The sequence below is a fragment of the Nyctibius grandis genome, chromosome 3, assembly GCF_013368605.1.
Source record: "Nyctibius grandis isolate bNycGra1 chromosome 3, bNycGra1.pri, whole genome shotgun sequence".
Taxonomy (NCBI): Eukaryota; Metazoa; Chordata; class Aves; order Nyctibiiformes; family Nyctibiidae; genus Nyctibius; species Nyctibius grandis.
The window spans coordinates 60334088-60351686 of record NC_090660.1 but is presented as its reverse complement, the minus strand read 5'-3'; the positions used below and the strand labels follow the sequence as shown (position 1 = coordinate 60351686).

Genomic DNA, 17599 nt, shown 5'->3' with positions numbered 1-17599 from the left:
CTTCCGGTAAACACTTTGATTTCTAAGTGATTTTTTTAGTATTTAGTATCATGGAGCTCTGTATATGTGAGGACAGCTATATGTTGACCTCTCAAACTTTTCAAAGTGCTTACCACATTTTTGAGCCTGAGGCAGTTTTTAAGTCAAGTTGTAACAGGTTTTTCTTGGAATCCTTCAGTGAGTACTTGGACCTGTGACCATTGAATTACAATTTTAAAACTCCTGCTGACTCTTGAGGAAGTCCAAAAAACTTTCTTCACTTACAGTTCTATGGTGTAAACCTCCTTGACTTCGCTACCCTTAGGTTAATACCTCTGCGGAGAATTTATGTAGCTCTTCTGAACTGCCCTTTATCTTGAGAACTCCTTATACTTTGCCTACTGATTTTCAGGCCTTTCTGCTGCTACTGTATCTTAGTCTACTTCAGGCAAAACCAGTGTGTTCTTCCCATGAATTCTCCAAAACATAGTGTACATTTACTGAAATGACTGGGGAGCTTTTTATCTCAATGAGTTGATGGATGAAACTTTCTTCAAAATATTGCCTTGTAACAAGGTGTAAGCTGATGAAAGCATAGGCATGTGGCTTAAAAGGTGTGGAGGCAAGAAGTCAGGAGAGGTGGAGATAAGGCAGATGTAAAACAGCTGGTCAGAAAGAGCTAAAACCTAGGAATCCTCAGGAACTCAAGTATTTAACCTCAGTATGAATAAGGTTACACTTCCACAAGCTGTCTCTTCTTGACTTGTGTTCTCTTTTCAGTTGAACTGTAAATAACAGCTGTAGCAGTTTATCCTTTATAGGACTATTTCTGAAGCACATCTAAGGTGGTTACTGTTGATGCTAACTGAAATTGCTGCCATGGGAATTCTGTTATTAGGGAGTAATTTCTCGAAGATAGCATATGGCTAATGCAGAAGACTTAAACTGAGTTTCTCTAAAATTGTTGTCACGCACTTGTGACTCTAGTCTCTGAAGACTGCTTAACAGTAACTTAGCCTTTCTATTAAGGCAGTCCCATTTGGCTTGGCAGCTTAACTATAACGGCTGATATTGCATAGAATGGTTTCGGTTGGAGGGACCTTTAACGATCAGCTAGTCCAACCCCCATGTACACATCCAATAGCCACATATTTGAGTAGAAGTGTAGTGGTATTTTAGGGCGCTCAGTAGTGTCATGCTTAATGACCCTTCTCTTTTATGGGGTCAGTTTCTCAAAACACTTATGTCCAAGTAAAACTCGTCCAAGATTTTTTTTTTGTTTCCTCAGTTACATAGCTGCTCTAATCTTAAGTTCCCACAATAGTTAGACTCCAGAATGCAGCAAAACTATTTGTATAACAGACTGCCTGTACTAGGCGCTTCTAAATGGCCTAGGATAGCTCTGCCACTGAGATTGGCAGGTCTGCAACCCTTCTGTACAAAGTTCTTACTCTTTGAAACAGGGTGGCCATGCAAACTTGTTTTGGATTTAGCACTGGCCTGTGCTAACTTTCAGACTGTTACTGGGAGTCTTCTATGGAGAACAGTAGATTTTGGCAGTAGAAACAAGCAGGGCCATTCTAGCAATATAAATGACTGAACTGCAACTCTGGCACTGTGCCATTGTGCAGGATAAATGTTTCCATGTGTGCAGTAGAGGTGGAAAGGGTAGAGCACGCAAAATAAGAGAAGCTCCTTACTTTCGCTAAACACTTGATTGTTGTAGTCCTTGCCCTTCTCGTAATACCTTCCTTATTGCAGTCTACAACTACCTGAAGGGAGGTTGTAGTGAAGTGGGAGTTGGCCTCTTCTCCCAAGCAACTAGCGATAGGACAAGAGGACATAGCCTCAAGTTTCACCAGGGGAGGTTCAGGTTGGACATTAGGAAGAATTTCTTTTCAGAAAGGGTCATTAGACATTGGAATGGGCTGTCCAGGGAGGTGGTGGAGTCACCATCTCTGGATGTGTTTAAGAAAAGACTGGACATGGCACTTAGTGCCATGGTCTAGTTGACATGGTGTTGTCAGGGCAACGGTTGGACTTGATGATCCCTGAGGTCTCTTCCAACCTGGTTGATTCTGTGTGAACACTTGCTACATGCCCTCTTTGTTGCCAGATCTACACTGAAGTACCCTAGTTAGGAACAGCTAACTTTCAGAAGAATGAACATGGCATCTGGAGAGGGAGGAAGACTGATAAGTAAGCAAAACTTTGTTTTTTCCAGTTGAACAAGCCCAAACCACCTGATATCAACTGTACAGATCAGATGGGGAACACACCGTTGCATTGTGCAGCATACCGTGCCCATAAACACTGTGCACTGAGACTTCTAAAAAATGGAGCAGACCCTAAAATAAGAAACAAAAATGGTGAGTACCAAATGAAAGTACATAAAGTATTAAGAGGAGACAGAAATTTAACAGCTTCTCTAAGCTATGTTACTTACCACTCAATGTTCAGGGAAAATCTTAGTGCTTTACAAGCTTTGTATCACTAATAAAGGAAGGCCAACACTGACTGAATTGCAAGAGACTTAAGAATTGTAGCAAAATACTTACAATAAACTTACCCATTTCTAGAAAATTTACCTGCTGTCTGTCTTAACCATGAATCATAGAATCATAGAATGTCCTGAGTTGGAAGGGACCCACAAGGATCATGGGAGTCCCAACTCCTGTCCCAGCATAGGAAAACCCCAGAATTCACACAATGTGTCTGAGGGCATTGTCTAAATGCTACTTGAATGCTGTCAGGCTTGGTGCCATGACTGCTTCCCTGGGGAGCCTGTTCCAGTGCTCCACCACCCTCTGGGTGAAGAACCTTTTCCTGATATCCAACCTAAACTTCCCCTGGCATATCTGCCTGCCATTCCCTCGAGTTCTGTCACTGGTTGCCAGGGTGAGGAGGTCAGCGCCTACTCCTCTACTTCCCCTTGTGAGGAAGTTGTACACCGCAATGAGATCTCCCCCCAGTCTTCTCTTCTCCAAGCTGAACAGACGCAATGACTTCAGCTGCTCCTCGTACGGCTTCCCCTCTAAACCCTTCACCATCTTTGTGGCTCTCTTCTGAATGCTCTCTAGTATCTTCGTAGCCTTTTTATACTGTGGTGCCCAAAACTGCACACAGTACTCAAGGTGAGGCCGCACCAGTGCAGAAATGTGCCTGGCTTTTGTTTTCTTGATGCTGAACACAGGTAACAAAGTGATAAGAGTGAAGGTGTGGCCTAGAAAAAGTGACTGTTCAGAAAGCGGCTTCTGATGGAAGTAAATCCAGGAAAATTTTATGTAGGTGTTAAGCAGACTGTGTACTTGTCATCTGAATAAAGATGCCTTTATCTTGATATTTGTGAATGTTCTGTACTGTTCTATATAGCTGAAGTGCAAAAAGAAACTTAAGTAAGAGCAAAGGCCTCCTCTGTAGCCAGTAGAACTCTGAAGGGTAGTTCTGTGTACTCGAGAGCCTTTTTAGTCTTCTGCCCCTGAGGAGTTTATGTCCCCCAATTCCAAATAAACTTGGATGCTTGTGAGACCAAGCATTAATGGGTAAATACAGTGTCAGTGTGACTGTTTTTAAGTTAAGTATGTCTAGGTTTATATGCATCAAATTCTCATGCCTCGTTTTGGTTACTAAACAGATCAGACACCCCTTGATCTAGCCCAAGGTGCGGAACTGAAACTGATCCTGGGAGGTAAAACTGGAAAGGTAGGAACTTTTGTACGCGTTTAAAATGCCACTTGCCAAGGTTTTCCAGTTGAGACTATTCCTACATAAGCTTTAATTTCTATGCAGGTTATCAACAAACCCCTGAGACGATACGAAGGTCTCCTATGGAAGGTATGTCTTATTTCCTGTTCTAAATTAGCTTTTCAGATCTTGAAGTATGTCATTTTCTCTACTTAAGTGAGAGTAGATGAATGAGAGAGCTTTTCAATAATACATTTGTTAAATGACTTTACTTTAATCTGATATATTGGATAAATTATGTATGGACTTGCTGAGTGTAGCAGTTACTAGATTCATGGCACTCTAATCTTAACCTCAGTCCCTAAAATCTCTCTTCATTTCTTAGTAATTTTTGTGGCAAAGCTTCACTGTGGTAAAAGTTTTGTGCCTTGTCTGTGTGGTGGGCAAAAAGGTAGTGGTGTTTTGTTTTTGGTTTTTTTTTCCCCTTTCCTGAATAGATGTCTCACTTTCTAATCATCTATAACTAGTATTTTGCCATAAGTTCACCTTCTTGTGGAAATTTAGAACTTAGAGGGAAGATGTCAGTCAAATGCTTGTTTAAATCTTGTTCTGATACTCGAGTGAATCGTGTTTTTTCCCTTGTTAAAAACAAAGTTTTCTCCATCTTCTACATGAATGCTTTATTTTTATGTTCATTAATGAAATCTTTGAAGACTTTGGAGTTTTCTTCAGTGTAAATTTTCCTATGTATTCACTCACAATTGTAATATAAGGAACTGTTTTTAGACCAGAACTATGTACTAAAGCTTGTGAAAGGTAAAATGTTGTAGTTAGATATCTCAATGTGTTCTGTTTCTCATTTGATTTTATAAAGTAGAATTATGTAATGATCAGCCATCCCAGTAATGTTAAAAAATGCAGCATTTTAATATTTCAGTTCTTACTGAATAGCAGGCTCAACAAAACTTTTGTCTTTAAGTATGTCCAAAAAAGAAAATAGCACTGTAATTGTAAAGTATTCTCAGGTTGCTGTGATCACCAAGATATGTAAAACCTAAAATGTTTTCCTAATGACTGCCAGTTTTATGTAATAGCCTTCAAGCAATCAAACTTAGTGGGAATAGTTAAACTTCAGCTGTTAACCTTACTTGGCCTTTTTTGTTTTGCCTTTGTTTTAATTTTTTTAGAACTCACGATTTTTTGGTTGGAAACTCTACTGGATAGTTCTAGAACACGGAGTGCTTTCCTGGTATCGGAGACAGTAAGTTCTGTGTTTAAATTTCTGATAAGCGATTTAAGTAATTCTCATCTTCAATTTATTAACTGTCTCTTTCTTTCAAAGAGCTGATGCAGTAAATAATGATCATCGTCAGGGATGCAAGCATCTAACACAAGCAGTCTGCACGGTAGGAAGTGAAATGATTTTAACTACTGTTTTTTTAATATGATGGTGTTCCATACCTAAGACAGTGAAAACTTCATCTAAGTTGGTAAGCATGCCTTTGTTATAAAAAAGGGAAAAAGCTTGTGCTGTTGCTTGACAACAAACAGTGTTTCTTGCGAAGTATTCTTGTATGTAAAGTGGCCATAAAGCTCCTTCTCTTCTTTACAAAGTCATGAAGAATTAAACAAACATAAGGCTTCCTAAAAGCATTCCCCTTCAATTGTGCAAAATAACAATTTGGAGCATGTAATACAGAATAGCAAAGCTCTAGTTCCTCCTGTTGCTGTCACTGGCTACTTGTGACTGATTGTGTAACTTCAGTTCTCCAACTGAGATCAGCTTACCAATTCTGAAGGTGTCTTTTGGAAAACTTTCTTAATTGGAAGGGACGAACAAAGGACAGAGAAAAGACAAGCCAGGTGTTGTGTATAATGCACAGGAAGATGAAGTGTTTAAGGAGAATGCATTTAGGATAATTTCAGTGCTTCCATAACTAACCTGTCCTAGTTCTATAGATTGGAGCCACAAGTTCTGTTAAACTACAGTAATATATGAAAAGTGACTCTTGCTTTTCTATATCTACAAATTCCCTAATATTGGTGGTCTTGCACTATTGCTGAGATTTTGGCTAATCAAGTGGTGCAAATATGTGCAAATACAAAATTTGGACATAAAGAATCTCTATATTCTCATTCATGATGTAAAGTGCATGACAGGACACTTTGCAAAACTGTTCTTACCAAGCTTTTTATAAACTATAGTTGTTTCGCATCAAAACTGAGGCAAAAACTTCTGAGTTAAGAGTAATTCTCTACCTTGCTTACTCTTAAGTTTTGTGTTTTCTTACTGATTCATTATACTAATTTTGTCTCTTCTCCACATTGCTTTAGGTAAAATCTACAGACAGTTGCTTCTTTTCTGTCAGATGTTTTGATGACACTGTTCATCGTTTCAAGATTCCTAAAAATAGCCTTCCTTCTCAAACTAGAGAGGTAATAATGACTCTTTACCAAAGGCTGTAAAATGTAATAACTTCTGTAATGAATAATTTGCATTCCACCTGCTATGGCGGCATTAGTAGTGGGTTCAGTATCTTCATCATCAGGACTTGATAACGTAAGTGCATGTATTGAATCTTTTAGCATGACTATAGACTAAGTATCAAAAATGGACAGACTGTCATTCTCTTCTTTAAAATTAGTGCCACCTTGTTTTCCAGCTCTATGCCTGTATTAAGCCCTGTAGTATAACTTCCTCTTTTTCTTTAACTTCTCCATGTGGTAAATTTCTATTGCAACTTCCTTTTGTTGCACTTTCTTTCATAGTTCGTTATCCCGAACAAAAGAATATTTAGTGGTACATTCTACTCTTAGCTATTCTCCAAGATGACCTAATAAATTATATTTTCTTAAAAGGTGGATCTGAAACAAGAGAATAACTTTTTTTAGAGCTATTTGTAGTGTAGTTACAATTGTACTTCTATAGATGTACTAACTATAGATGAAGTAGGGGTACTGTGTCCAGTTCTGGGCTCCCCATTACAAGAGATATGCAAACATACTGAAGAGAGTCCAACAAAGGGCCACTAAGATGAAGGGACCAGAGCATCTCTAATACTGGGAAAGGCTGAGAGAGCTGGGACTGCTCAGCCTGGAGAAGACAAGGTTCAGGGCGATCTTGTCACTGTATGTAAATACCTGTAGGGAGGGTGCAAAGAGGGACAGAGCCAGGCTCTCCTCCGTGGTGCCTGGTGACAGGGCCAGAGGCAATAGGCACAAACTGAAAACACAGGAGGTTCCATCTGAACATAAGAAAAAAAGTGAGGGTGACCAAGCACTGGCACAGGTTGCCCAGAGAGGTGGAATCTCCATCCTTGGAGTTACTCAAAAGCTGTCTGGACATGGTCCTGGCCAACTGGCTCTAGGCAGCCCTGCTTGAGCAGGGCGGGATTGGACCAGAGGATGTCCAGACATCCCTTCTAACCTCAGCCACTCTGATTTGATGAACGGGAAAAGAATCTACCTCTTAATTATGAGAGTGCTTGAGGTTTTATACACAGAGTTTGTCCTGCATAAGAAGGCAGACTTTGTCACAGGGACCTTGCTGTCTGAACAGAAACCCAAAGATTCAAAATACATTCCCTATAGTCTTTTCTTAATTGATGCAACTTTTTTTATGAGACCTTGGATAGACTGAGGGGTAGGTTACATCTGTGCTTAAAGTTTGACAATTAAGTCTGTGGCACTCTGACCACAGAGTATCTAATCTTCAATACATGTTAAAATTTTAAACAATCTATTTTCTGCTTTTTAAGGTGTCTCATTTTACTAATGAATATCTTATTCACATGAATAGAAAATGTTAATGTGTTCTTTTGCATGTATGCTGTTGCCTTCTGGGGATGACCTTTGAAATGTGTATTAACTCTGTATTTTTTCCATTCAGAGTTGGCTGGAAGCAATAGAAGACCACTCTGCATATAGCACTCATTACTGCACACAGGAACAGTTGAGTAGTGATGACGAGGAAGATGATACAGTATCTGTTACAGACCTACAGGATACTCTGAAAGTATGTACTGTACTTATTTGGCTTATGCATCTAGCCAGTTGCAGATTAGTACTCTTTTGTGTTGAAATAACTTCAGTGTACTTTTGGCTAAAAGTAAGGATTCTTTTGTCCCATGGATGCATAAAAGCTGCTTCTATTTACACTGCTTACTGTCATGTATTCCTGTTTGGACTGTAGGCATAAAATGGCACGTATATCATAGTTACAGGGTTGTGATTTTTACCTTTAGCAGCACTACTGCAAGATAGAAAGTTGCTTGAGACTTTCAGCCAGGAGAGGGAGCCGTGTGTACTGTACTTGGTGACACCAAGAGTGAAGGATAACAAAGCTAAACTTCAGTGAGCTCTACCTCTATCAAACAGGCAATGGAATGGCTCAGAAATGATCCTTTAACACTTCAGGTCACATTTAGATGTGTTGTACAGTGATTGTTCAGGCCTCCAATGGAAACAAATCTTCCTTGATAATTCCAGCATTTGGCCTGTGATTCTTGCTTTTTGCCATACATACACTTCTAAAACCTTTTACTTTAAGGGCAAGTTGACACTGCAACGCAAAAATCTTCATGTGACTGAACTCCAAGTGGCTTGTACCATACCTTTTGGTACAAGAACTGAAACTAGCTCATGGCAGAACAGAGATGGGAGGATGACTGTTGCTGGCAGTTCCCAGCAGCCAACAGAAGAAGATGGCGTTATGTAGTAGATAACTGTCTCCAAGTTCAAATGCAGGCTTGGAATATGATCTTGGCGTGGGTTCCTGCATGTCTCTGTACTTGCCATACATCAGTTATTCTATGCGTTTGCTTATTTTGGCCTTGTGGCCAAAGAAATGTCTCTTCCTGGGTTTTCGAACTTTTTAATAAAAAAGGGAGGAGAATGCAAAAACAGTACATACAATGTAGTTTTGGGGTTTGCTTTGCTATGCTAATTTAAACAAAAGCTGGTCAGCAATATAATGTGCATAAATCTTCTGTTTGCTTGTGTGTTTTTGAAGGTACTTCAGGTAATTTCTTTCAGTTTTAATGTATCAGTCTCTGTCACTGGGAATCTTTGTTAAGATTCAATGCTGTCCAAATTTTAAAATTTCAGTATAGTTAAGAGAATAAACATACACTTTCCTTAGAACAAGGCGCTTCTGAACTAGCCATCCTTGCTGTCTTTCAGAAAGCACAAGCATGCCAACAAAGACTCAGTAGAGAGACTTCAGACTTTCTTGCAATGGTTAAATCCTTGGATGCTACAAAAGGTAAAACTTATTCTTCTAAAATGCAGTTTGTTACCAGGCAACTATTTTTTTCTTTTAAGCAGCACATGCTTTAATTTCACAGAAATTAAATTTTCAGGAGCTTGAAAATACAAGACTGTTTTCCTCATTGAAAAAGATTGAAATAAAGTAACATAATAATTGCTAAAGACTAAGATTTCAGATTTGGAGAAACAGCTAATAAGTGTGTTGATTGAAAGAAATTTTATTAGTGGCTGTAAATGTAGTGAAACTGCCTTTAAATATAGTACTTACTGAGTAGTATCAGAGGAAAATAACATAAGGGTTCACTTTCAAGGTTTTTAAAAAAAATCTGTAGTTGGTAGCTTATTGCAGAGCATAAGTGTCCCCTGACAGGTACAAAGAGCTAGCTGTCTTACTCTAGCTTTTCCCCAAAAAACTTGTCTTGTCGTGAGTAGAAACACAATGAAAGCTAAGGCATGATAAATGGGGTGTGAAGTGAAATCACAAAACTAGACAGGGAACTGCAGGTATGGTGTGATGGGATATATTGCACAGACTTCTGCCATGAGTTTTATGCCAGATTTGAACTTCTCAGGCTTCGTTTTTAAATAGTAATTCTTAAATTAACATTTACCTGGATTTTTGCAGCATAACTGCCAAAAAACAGCACAGGCATCGAGCTGTTAGAGATTAGAGCTTGTGATTTAATGCTTAAAACATGTACAGAAGTTGCTAATGTATTAAACACACAAAGGAGTTCTGTCAGAACATTTAACTGTTGCTCCTTTGAACCTAAGTCCTAGTTTCATATTGTGACTAAACTTTTTGAAGCTCAAACTAGAGAACAAGTTGTTTATCTGTACAAATCCATAGTCTGTAATAGAATAGCAATTTTGAGAGGAAAAAGTTCTTCCTCTTCCATCCCTGTGCCTTCCCAAAAGGAGTCTAAAAATACAGCTTTTTCTCCATATGCTACTGGGGTAAGTTACTGTGTGATGTTAACCTATCTTGCACTATGTGAGTTTCTACTGAATTTTTATTTCATAAAGAAAAGTAAGATTTCATAATACATACGAGTGTTTTATTGGGAAGCCTTTGTGATTAATAATACAATAACAGAATTCTTAACAAAAAGCAGTTTGAGAATTAGTATGAGGTAGATAAATTCCCTTTGGTAGATGTAGGGGCAGTTCCTCTGACCCCATATTGCTGACCTGAAGAACCAGTGAGGACATTCACTTTTTTTTTTTAAAAAAAATACACAACTTGAGTAACCAAAACAACTTTTACAACTTGAGTAAAGCAAAACCAGATACTATCTCTTTCCTAGAAACTGCGAGTCTTGGCCAATAGCAATAATAAGTTCCTATTTTCCTCTCAGTGTATGTTTGTAACTTGATGGGTCAGTGAACTGTTTCCAGGTTCATGTGTAACAACTGTAGATCTCAACAGAAAAAACTGCTGCAGCTCTCACAGTTCTCACATTGGGTTGATGTGGTATCTTGAAAGTATTCAAGTCCTCGGGCTCCAGAAGAATGCAAACTTCCGAGTTAAAAGTCCTTCCATGTGGAACTTCTCCTAAAAGCTTTTGAGTAATATAAAAATGGCTATCATGGGACCTGATTTCAGAATTCTCTCCTGAACTGTCTCAACATGCTATTCTAAATCTAGGTATCTTTGAGATTTATGCATATTATTTATTACAAATAAAGATGCCTCCTGCTGCTGCACTCAGTGTGCTGCCCCTCTTTCTAGAGGCACTAGCTGTTCTTGATAGCTGCTGTAAGCAGAGACTCCTAATTACAGTCAGTAGTGAGCTTTGGTATCAAAGAAAACAATTAGCGTGTGGATATGCACTGTGTCTTGTCCTGTACAAGCAGTATAAGATCCAAAATAAATTCAAGAACTGTCACTCTCAGACCTCTTAATCTTTAGTGGTGTAACATCAGCTTGAAGCACCTGTGTTACTAAATGGCATCAACTGATCCTGGAGTCTGTGGCCACTAAATGAACACTTATTTTAATTGCAACAAGTATGCTTCCTGAGGGAATGACTGGCTTGACTTCTGAGGAATTGCTGCACGTGACAAAACCTCAAAGAGGAACTCAAATATTAAATAATTTCTACCAGCTGATTGGGTTATCATGGTTTCCTGCTGGTTCTAGACATGTAGTCCCTTCTACAAAATGGTCATAGAAGTCAGGATGGGAGGTGACATTGCTCTGCAAGCTGTACTACTTATCCAAAAGATGAGGCCATGAGAATAAGATCTCCTTCCCCTTTTATAGATCAGTGTCCTTGTAACTCCCCATCTATTTTTCAAACCTAAATCTCCAGCTGTACTGTGGTAAGCTTTTTCTCTTCTATATAATACCACGGCAGAAGGCAAAAAAAGCTACATTTCTCACTTTAACTTACATTAAACCAGTGCAGTATCCTTTGTATTTGAATTCTATCACCTGGCAACTCTGAGGCTTTTAAATCTGGAAAATGCTTAAAAGCAGATTGTTGCTAGTCACTTTCCCAGTGCCTTGCTGCCATAGCTTACTACCTCTGCTTTTGTAAGCCATGCTGAAACAGAAACAGGATCCATTCATGTGCCATTTATACCAGTACTAGGGAAAGGATGCAAAAGAAAGAACTTACGTTCCCTCAGTGCTACTTTTGCTTGCCCTTTCCTCACACAGATCTTGCAGTGCACCAGCCTTCCTGTAGAATATGAATGTAATGCATGTATGTATTAGAGGAAAAATGAATGAGAAGAGTCCTGTAGTTTACAATGTCCCCCTAACACTACTAATCTTTTGTGCTTTCAGGAATATCTTCTCCCCTCCTGCAAAAAGTTGATGTAGTCTCTGAAGTATCCCAGGAAACCTGTGAGGCCCTGGCTCACTGCCTCAACCTATTCACAAAGCAAGAAGGGGTATGTATTGTGCTGTGTGGGTCTATAAAGGGTCGAATAGCTTCGTATATTTTGCTAGTCCCCTGCTTACCTGTTACAAAAATAAATACACATGAATGTGATGAAAACTTACGCTGCTAGAGGAAAAGTAGCTAAGTTCCTCTATAAAAGGATGTCTTAGTATTTGAGTGTTCAGAAGAGACACAGATTTTGCCTACAAACTACTGCTTGGCATCTTGCTTCAAGCCAGACTAAAATAGCTTTCCAGAGTGGAGTATGGCAAAACATTACAAGCTTGAATGCTTAAATTCAATAAAGCAGTTGCTTTGCTGATTTGAAGGTTAAAATATTGAGAAAATTAATCTTTTTTTTTTTCTACTGGGTAACTGAAATGTTGAACAGTACTGCTTCTGAATTTGTCTTTTAGACCATGTGCTTAGTGGGTGTGCAAATGCTGTCTGTTGAACTTCTGGCTTTCCCAGTGACAAATATATTGTATGGTGTTAAACATAATGCAAACGCTTCAATTTGGGAATATATGTCAAACTCATTAATTCCTGGGGTAGGAGATCTGGTATTTTTCTCCCCTTTCGAAGACACCCTCGTAGATACCCTAGTATCATGGAATAAACTTGTCTTCCTGTATTGTGGTAACAGTCATCCCTCAGTTAGGCTCTTGTCATCAGTAAGCTGTGTTTCAAAATGAGGTTTGTGTTGGTGCTGTTAGTCTTCCAGTTATTTAACAGTGAGCTGCAAACACTGCCTCCATTGTCTAAGTTTGGTTTAAGATTTTTTTTTTTCCTATTCCGTTCCAAGCTTTTTTGTCTCCAGTCACAAGTCTTCTAGACTTACTTGCGTCAAGCTCCTGCAGAGTGGAACAAGCATTGCTTTTTTTTTTACATTGGGTTTTTTCTTTAATATTAGATTTTCTTAAAGTTGCCAGTTCCATTTGCGGATGAGGGGGAAATTGTTACAACAGTGGGTGTATAGTGTTAGTATTTGTTAATTGTGTTGGCATCTTGCTTCAAGCCAGACTAAAATAGCTTTCCAGAGTGGAGCATGGCAAAACATATGGTGAGATTGTAATTTCACCTTACTTGAACTTGAACGGTCTCAGTAGGTGTTGTTAGAGGCCTTATTTTAATCTGGAAGCACATAGGTTTGGGCACAGAGGGATAGGCTGAGGTGTGAACTTGAATTTCCACCATAACTAGTGAAATCAGTCAGTCATGACAGAGGGAGATGATGTGATCCTGGAGAGTTTTCTGTCTTGGTATTTTTAAACTGCAAGCTATTGCCATTCCAGAATATAATGCAGGCTTTTAAAGATGCCAGAAGCTTGTAAGGGAGCAGGAATCTCTTCCTGAGACTTGAACGTTTCCAAACAGTTGTGTTCCTTGAGCATTACTGTTCTTAAACCCACAGCATTTGGTTTTGTTGTCTTTTATAAGACAAGGCCTTTTCTTTGCCATTCAGTGTTGATTTCTAGGCTGTACTTCTGTTGGCAATGCAAAAGCAATATATTGGGTTTTGCATTAGCAAGTAAATGCTTTAATATTCCTTCCAAGTATATTGACTAGTAAAGCATAAGTCTGAAGTATCAAACTCTAATATAAAAACACTTGTCTTCAAATAAAGACCTTCTTTTAGTGTTTGTTTCTCTTCTGATGATGATCTCAATAATGAAGTTACAGCTCAGGTGTTGTAAATGTTTGGGAATAACTGCCATGAATGCTCTGCTCTGGCAATGATTGTCTGCTGTTAACTTAAAACTGCCAGACTACCTTCAGGAAGGATAATTCTACAACAGTTGTATAAAAGCTGCTTTCCTGCCTGTCCCGTTGTCTCCAGGCCTCTTTTGTTGTCAGTGGGACTGTTTGAGACTGCAGCTTGTCTGACAGGGACTCCTGGTAGAACTTCCTCAGAGTAGACAGAGGGATTTCTTGCTCCACAACACCTTTCTGCTGTGGTGTGCATGTTCCATGAAATCTGGTTCTCTCTGGAACATATGTGTTCTCAAGCTTGGTACCTTTTTATCTTGCCTCTTTAAGGAGAATTCTTTTCCTCTCTGACTTTAAATTGTCAGCATACCAGAAGCCACTGATTGACTAAGGAGGAGAGGCTGCTAACTTAAGTGAGGATAACCACAGTGCACGCACTTTTTGCCTTTTAGAGAAGACTGTTTAGTATTGCCCATCTCTGTGCTGTGTAAAGTGTGGCATAATTATGCAATATGCAAATGAAACTGCTAATGCAGCACTAAAGAAAAAAAAAAGATATGTTCAACTCTCTTCCCCTTGCGTTAGAAATGGTGCAGGAGCGTGATACCCAAACGCTCCCTCTGCCCGCCGCTGCTCCTTCCCCCCAGCGCGGCGTCCCCCCCGGTGCCGCCGTGCAGGGCCCGGCGTGCGCGTTGCCTGTGCCGGCGGCGGTGACGCTCCCGAGCGGGTCTGGGAGGGAGCGGGCGGGCGCCCCGGCCGCTCGCTCCGGAGGGGTGGCGCGGCCCGCTGCGGTGCTGGCTCCGGGAGGAGGGGGGGGGAGCCCGCTGCACGGTGCTGCCCGCCATCCGTGACGGTGAAGGCGTGACCTCACTGCTCCGCACGGCGGGAGCTGCTGGGACGCCACGGAGGGGAGCAAGGGGTGGGGGAGCTTCCAAAAATAACCCACTGCGGCGGGGCGGCCCCGGCGGGCTCTGGGACCCGCGTACCCTGCGGCTCTGGCGGGGCCGCCCCGCGCCCGCCTGGGGAGCCGCGGCCCCGCTCCGCCCGCGGCCCGTGAGCGGCGTCTGGCGCCCCGGGGGCGGGGCAGGGGCGGGAGCGCTCGGCCTGTCAGGCCATTTTTAGCCGGGCTGGGAGCCGGCTCGCCGCCCCGCTATTTCGGGTCAGTTTCCCCCGCCCCCTCTCCATCCCCCCCGGCGCTCGGCGGGACCCCCTGGCCCTGGCGGTTGCGCGCCGCCAGGGCGCGGAGCTGTGCGCAGGGTGCGCAGGGCGGGCGCGACTCCCCCGCCCTGCCCTGCGCCGCGCTGCGCTGCGCCGGGGCGTCCGCCCGAGCCCGCGGCGTGGTGCTGCAAGGTGACGGGGCCGGCCGGCTCGGCGGGTGCTGCTGCCGCCGCCGCCTTCCCGACATCGGTATGTAGGGTGCGTGATGGGTTGGGTCTTGGTGGGGCTTTTTTCCTTCTTGACATTGGGATGAACCCTTCAGTGTCAAGCGGAGACGGTAGAGATGAGCGCAGATACTTTTTGCCGAACAATTAAAAGATATGAGGGAGAAACGAAGATCATTTGGCTGCTTTGAAATGAGTATTTATCGAGGCGTTTCTGTCCGAGCTAGTGCAACTTGAAACGTTTTCTGCAGTGACTTTGGCACAAGGTTAGTAAGTATTGTTTCAAAGCAGGACTTCCCTTGGACTATTTCTTGCAGATATCCGAACCTGCATTCCAAAACCAGTTTGATTCTAGTGTTTTTATATTCTAGGGTATTTTTATATAGTTGTAGGAGAAGTTTAAGTTAAGGTTCTTTGCACAGTATCATCTCTGCTAGATTTTTCTGGCTGAGTTTAAAATTTATCTCTAGTACCTGAGCTTCATGCACTGAAGCTGCATGACACTGATAGGAAAGGTCTTCTTTTAAACAAATCAGCTTTTTTTTTTTTCAGCTTGTTTCTTCATTAACCAGTGCTAGATAAAGTGTACTGATGAGTATCTTGTCTCTACTAAGTTTCACTTTTACCATCAAAGGTTATATTTAACAGTAAATTAAGAGCTTGTATTGCATGAGTTGAGAACAAATAGCAGTTGTAAGCTGACTTTGTTTGTAGTCTGTTTGTGGCTTTGATCTTCCTTTGTCTGTAGCTGTTGTCATTCTTTCTAGTTCGTGTTTGGTGTATTTTGGTTTGTGTTTTTTTTTTCTTTTTTGAAAAGGGGATTTGTTTACAAGTTGATGAAAAACCGTAGCTGATGAGATAAGGGATTCAGAAAAGGCTTCTTCATTTCTTGGTTTAAATGGGTTATATACTCAGGTAGAATTTGTCTAGTATTGCCTTTAAGCTTGTAATTTTTACAGAAACTTTAAGGTCAAAATGCTGTGGGTCATAGTCCTTGGATTTAGTTAGCTTTACCATGGCGTAACATGCTGTCTCTTGTATGTATAACTGATGTACTGTAAATAAAAAATGTGCACACAGTTCAACTAGCAAATACTAATCTCTAGGAGTTCAGTGTACTGCCTTAGTTTATTTCATATTTCTTGGAAACATAATTGAATGTCCAAGGGTTAGATGTGTCTGTATGTGTTCTGGTGAATGAATGCATGCATGCTCTTTGGCATACAAATTGTTGTCTTTAATATGTGTCTGGTTTGTGGTCTGGGAGACACGTCTGAGCATGGCTGTTACCACTCAGACCTACCAGTTTATTGGATTGTGAATGAAGAAGGTGCCTATAAGCTGTGTCCAGGTGATGCCTTAATGAGACTTTATTATCTGTTTCCTGGTGGGACTAGAGGTGAGGGGAGCAGTGATGACACTGCAGTCAAGGGAGAACTACTGATATGGGCGCCCTGAGCAAATCTGTGTAGAAAAGTCCTGGAGTCCATCAGCAGTCCTTTTCTGCCACCTGTCAATATAGTCAGCTACATTAATCTGTCAGGTATTGGGAGCCTTTGGTGTGGGGGAGGCAGAGATGAAGAGGGGGTGGGGAATCTCAACTAAAATCATGGAAGCTAAGAAAGGGGTTAATTTTATGATTTCTGAGTTAGGGCTGAGAAAGGGATCATGTCTTGGTTGGCTGTTGTACTAGTCCTATAACCATAGAGTCCTTAACCCCTGCCCCTCAGATCATGCAACCAGTGCCTGTGTTTCTCTACTCTTTTCTCCTTGTGCTTAGAAGCAGGTGACAGCCCCTTTTTTTTTTTTTTTTGCTTCATTTCAATCACTGGAGCACAACAGAGCAAGTCTCTTGTCTATTCTGTTCTGTGGCTGTTGCTGAAAGTAGTGGAAATCGGGGCAAGACCTCAGTGTGTCAAGGCATGTAGGCACTGCCCCAAACAACTGAAACACTGTTCAGCTTGTAAACTTGGAGAAAGGAGGAGAGCAGTTTTCAGGCAGTTGATAATTGCACTGGGCACAGCAAGAGGTGTCTGGTGTTGAGAGACTCAAGGTGTGCCTGCGTCAAGAAAACCTTTATTGGCTGTATGAGTCTGTAACTGACTTGACCCTGTTTCTTCCCCCCTCTTCCAAATGAGTAGAAATGTACCAGAAATACCTAGTGCAGCTTGAATCTTGTTTGAAAGTAACAAGTTAATTGGAAGGTTCTCTATGCTCAAACAGGTGCCCAGGTAAAGACTGATAGTTTTCACTTATGCAGAAGAGCCTGGGATATAATATGTTGTGGAATGATATGTAGGCATGGCATGTAAGAGAACAAAGCTACCAACAGGAAAGTCATTTGGCAGATTGCTTCTCCTGCTAGAAGGTCAGCAGTTCTTGTCATGCCTTGATGATTCTTGCTGGACTAATTTTTGGCTGCTGTACATGCATATGTCTTTCATCTATGCTGAAGCTCTAAAGATGAGGTGTTCAAATCAGAGGAACTTAATAGTGAAATGTTTGAGGATGCCATAGTGTTCTTTCCCTGGAAGTATTTTCTTTCTGCTGCTGTACTGCAGCCTTGCAGATAGAAAGCTAACTACAGGTCCGTGAAGACAACATCCTTATCAGTATTATGTAAAGCAGCCTAGTGAGTCCAAAGTATCTAGGAGATAGGGGAGTTAAAGAACATAAGTTTTTTTT

The 17599-nt window shown here is 41.1% G+C and overlaps 1 protein-coding gene across 3 annotated transcripts in view; it reads left to right on the top strand.

Moving 5' to 3' along the window:
• The window catches only part of OSBPL1A (oxysterol binding protein like 1A), a 78177-nt gene that overhangs the window by 16453 nt on the left and 44125 nt on the right, over positions 1-17599 (top strand). For all 3 annotated transcript variants that reach the window (XM_068396068.1, XM_068396067.1, XM_068396066.1), the window contains exons 7-15: positions 2204-2348; positions 3614-3681; positions 3769-3813; positions 4851-4924; positions 5006-5069; positions 5998-6099; positions 7553-7678; positions 8845-8926; positions 11726-11832. In XM_068396068.1, coding sequence (XP_068252169.1) covers positions 2204-2348; positions 3614-3681; positions 3769-3813; positions 4851-4924; positions 5006-5069; positions 5998-6099; positions 7553-7678; positions 8845-8926; positions 11726-11832 — 813 coding nt within the window. The remainder of the gene's footprint in view (positions 1-2203; positions 2349-3613; positions 3682-3768; positions 3814-4850; positions 4925-5005; positions 5070-5997; positions 6100-7552; positions 7679-8844; positions 8927-11725; positions 11833-17599) is intronic.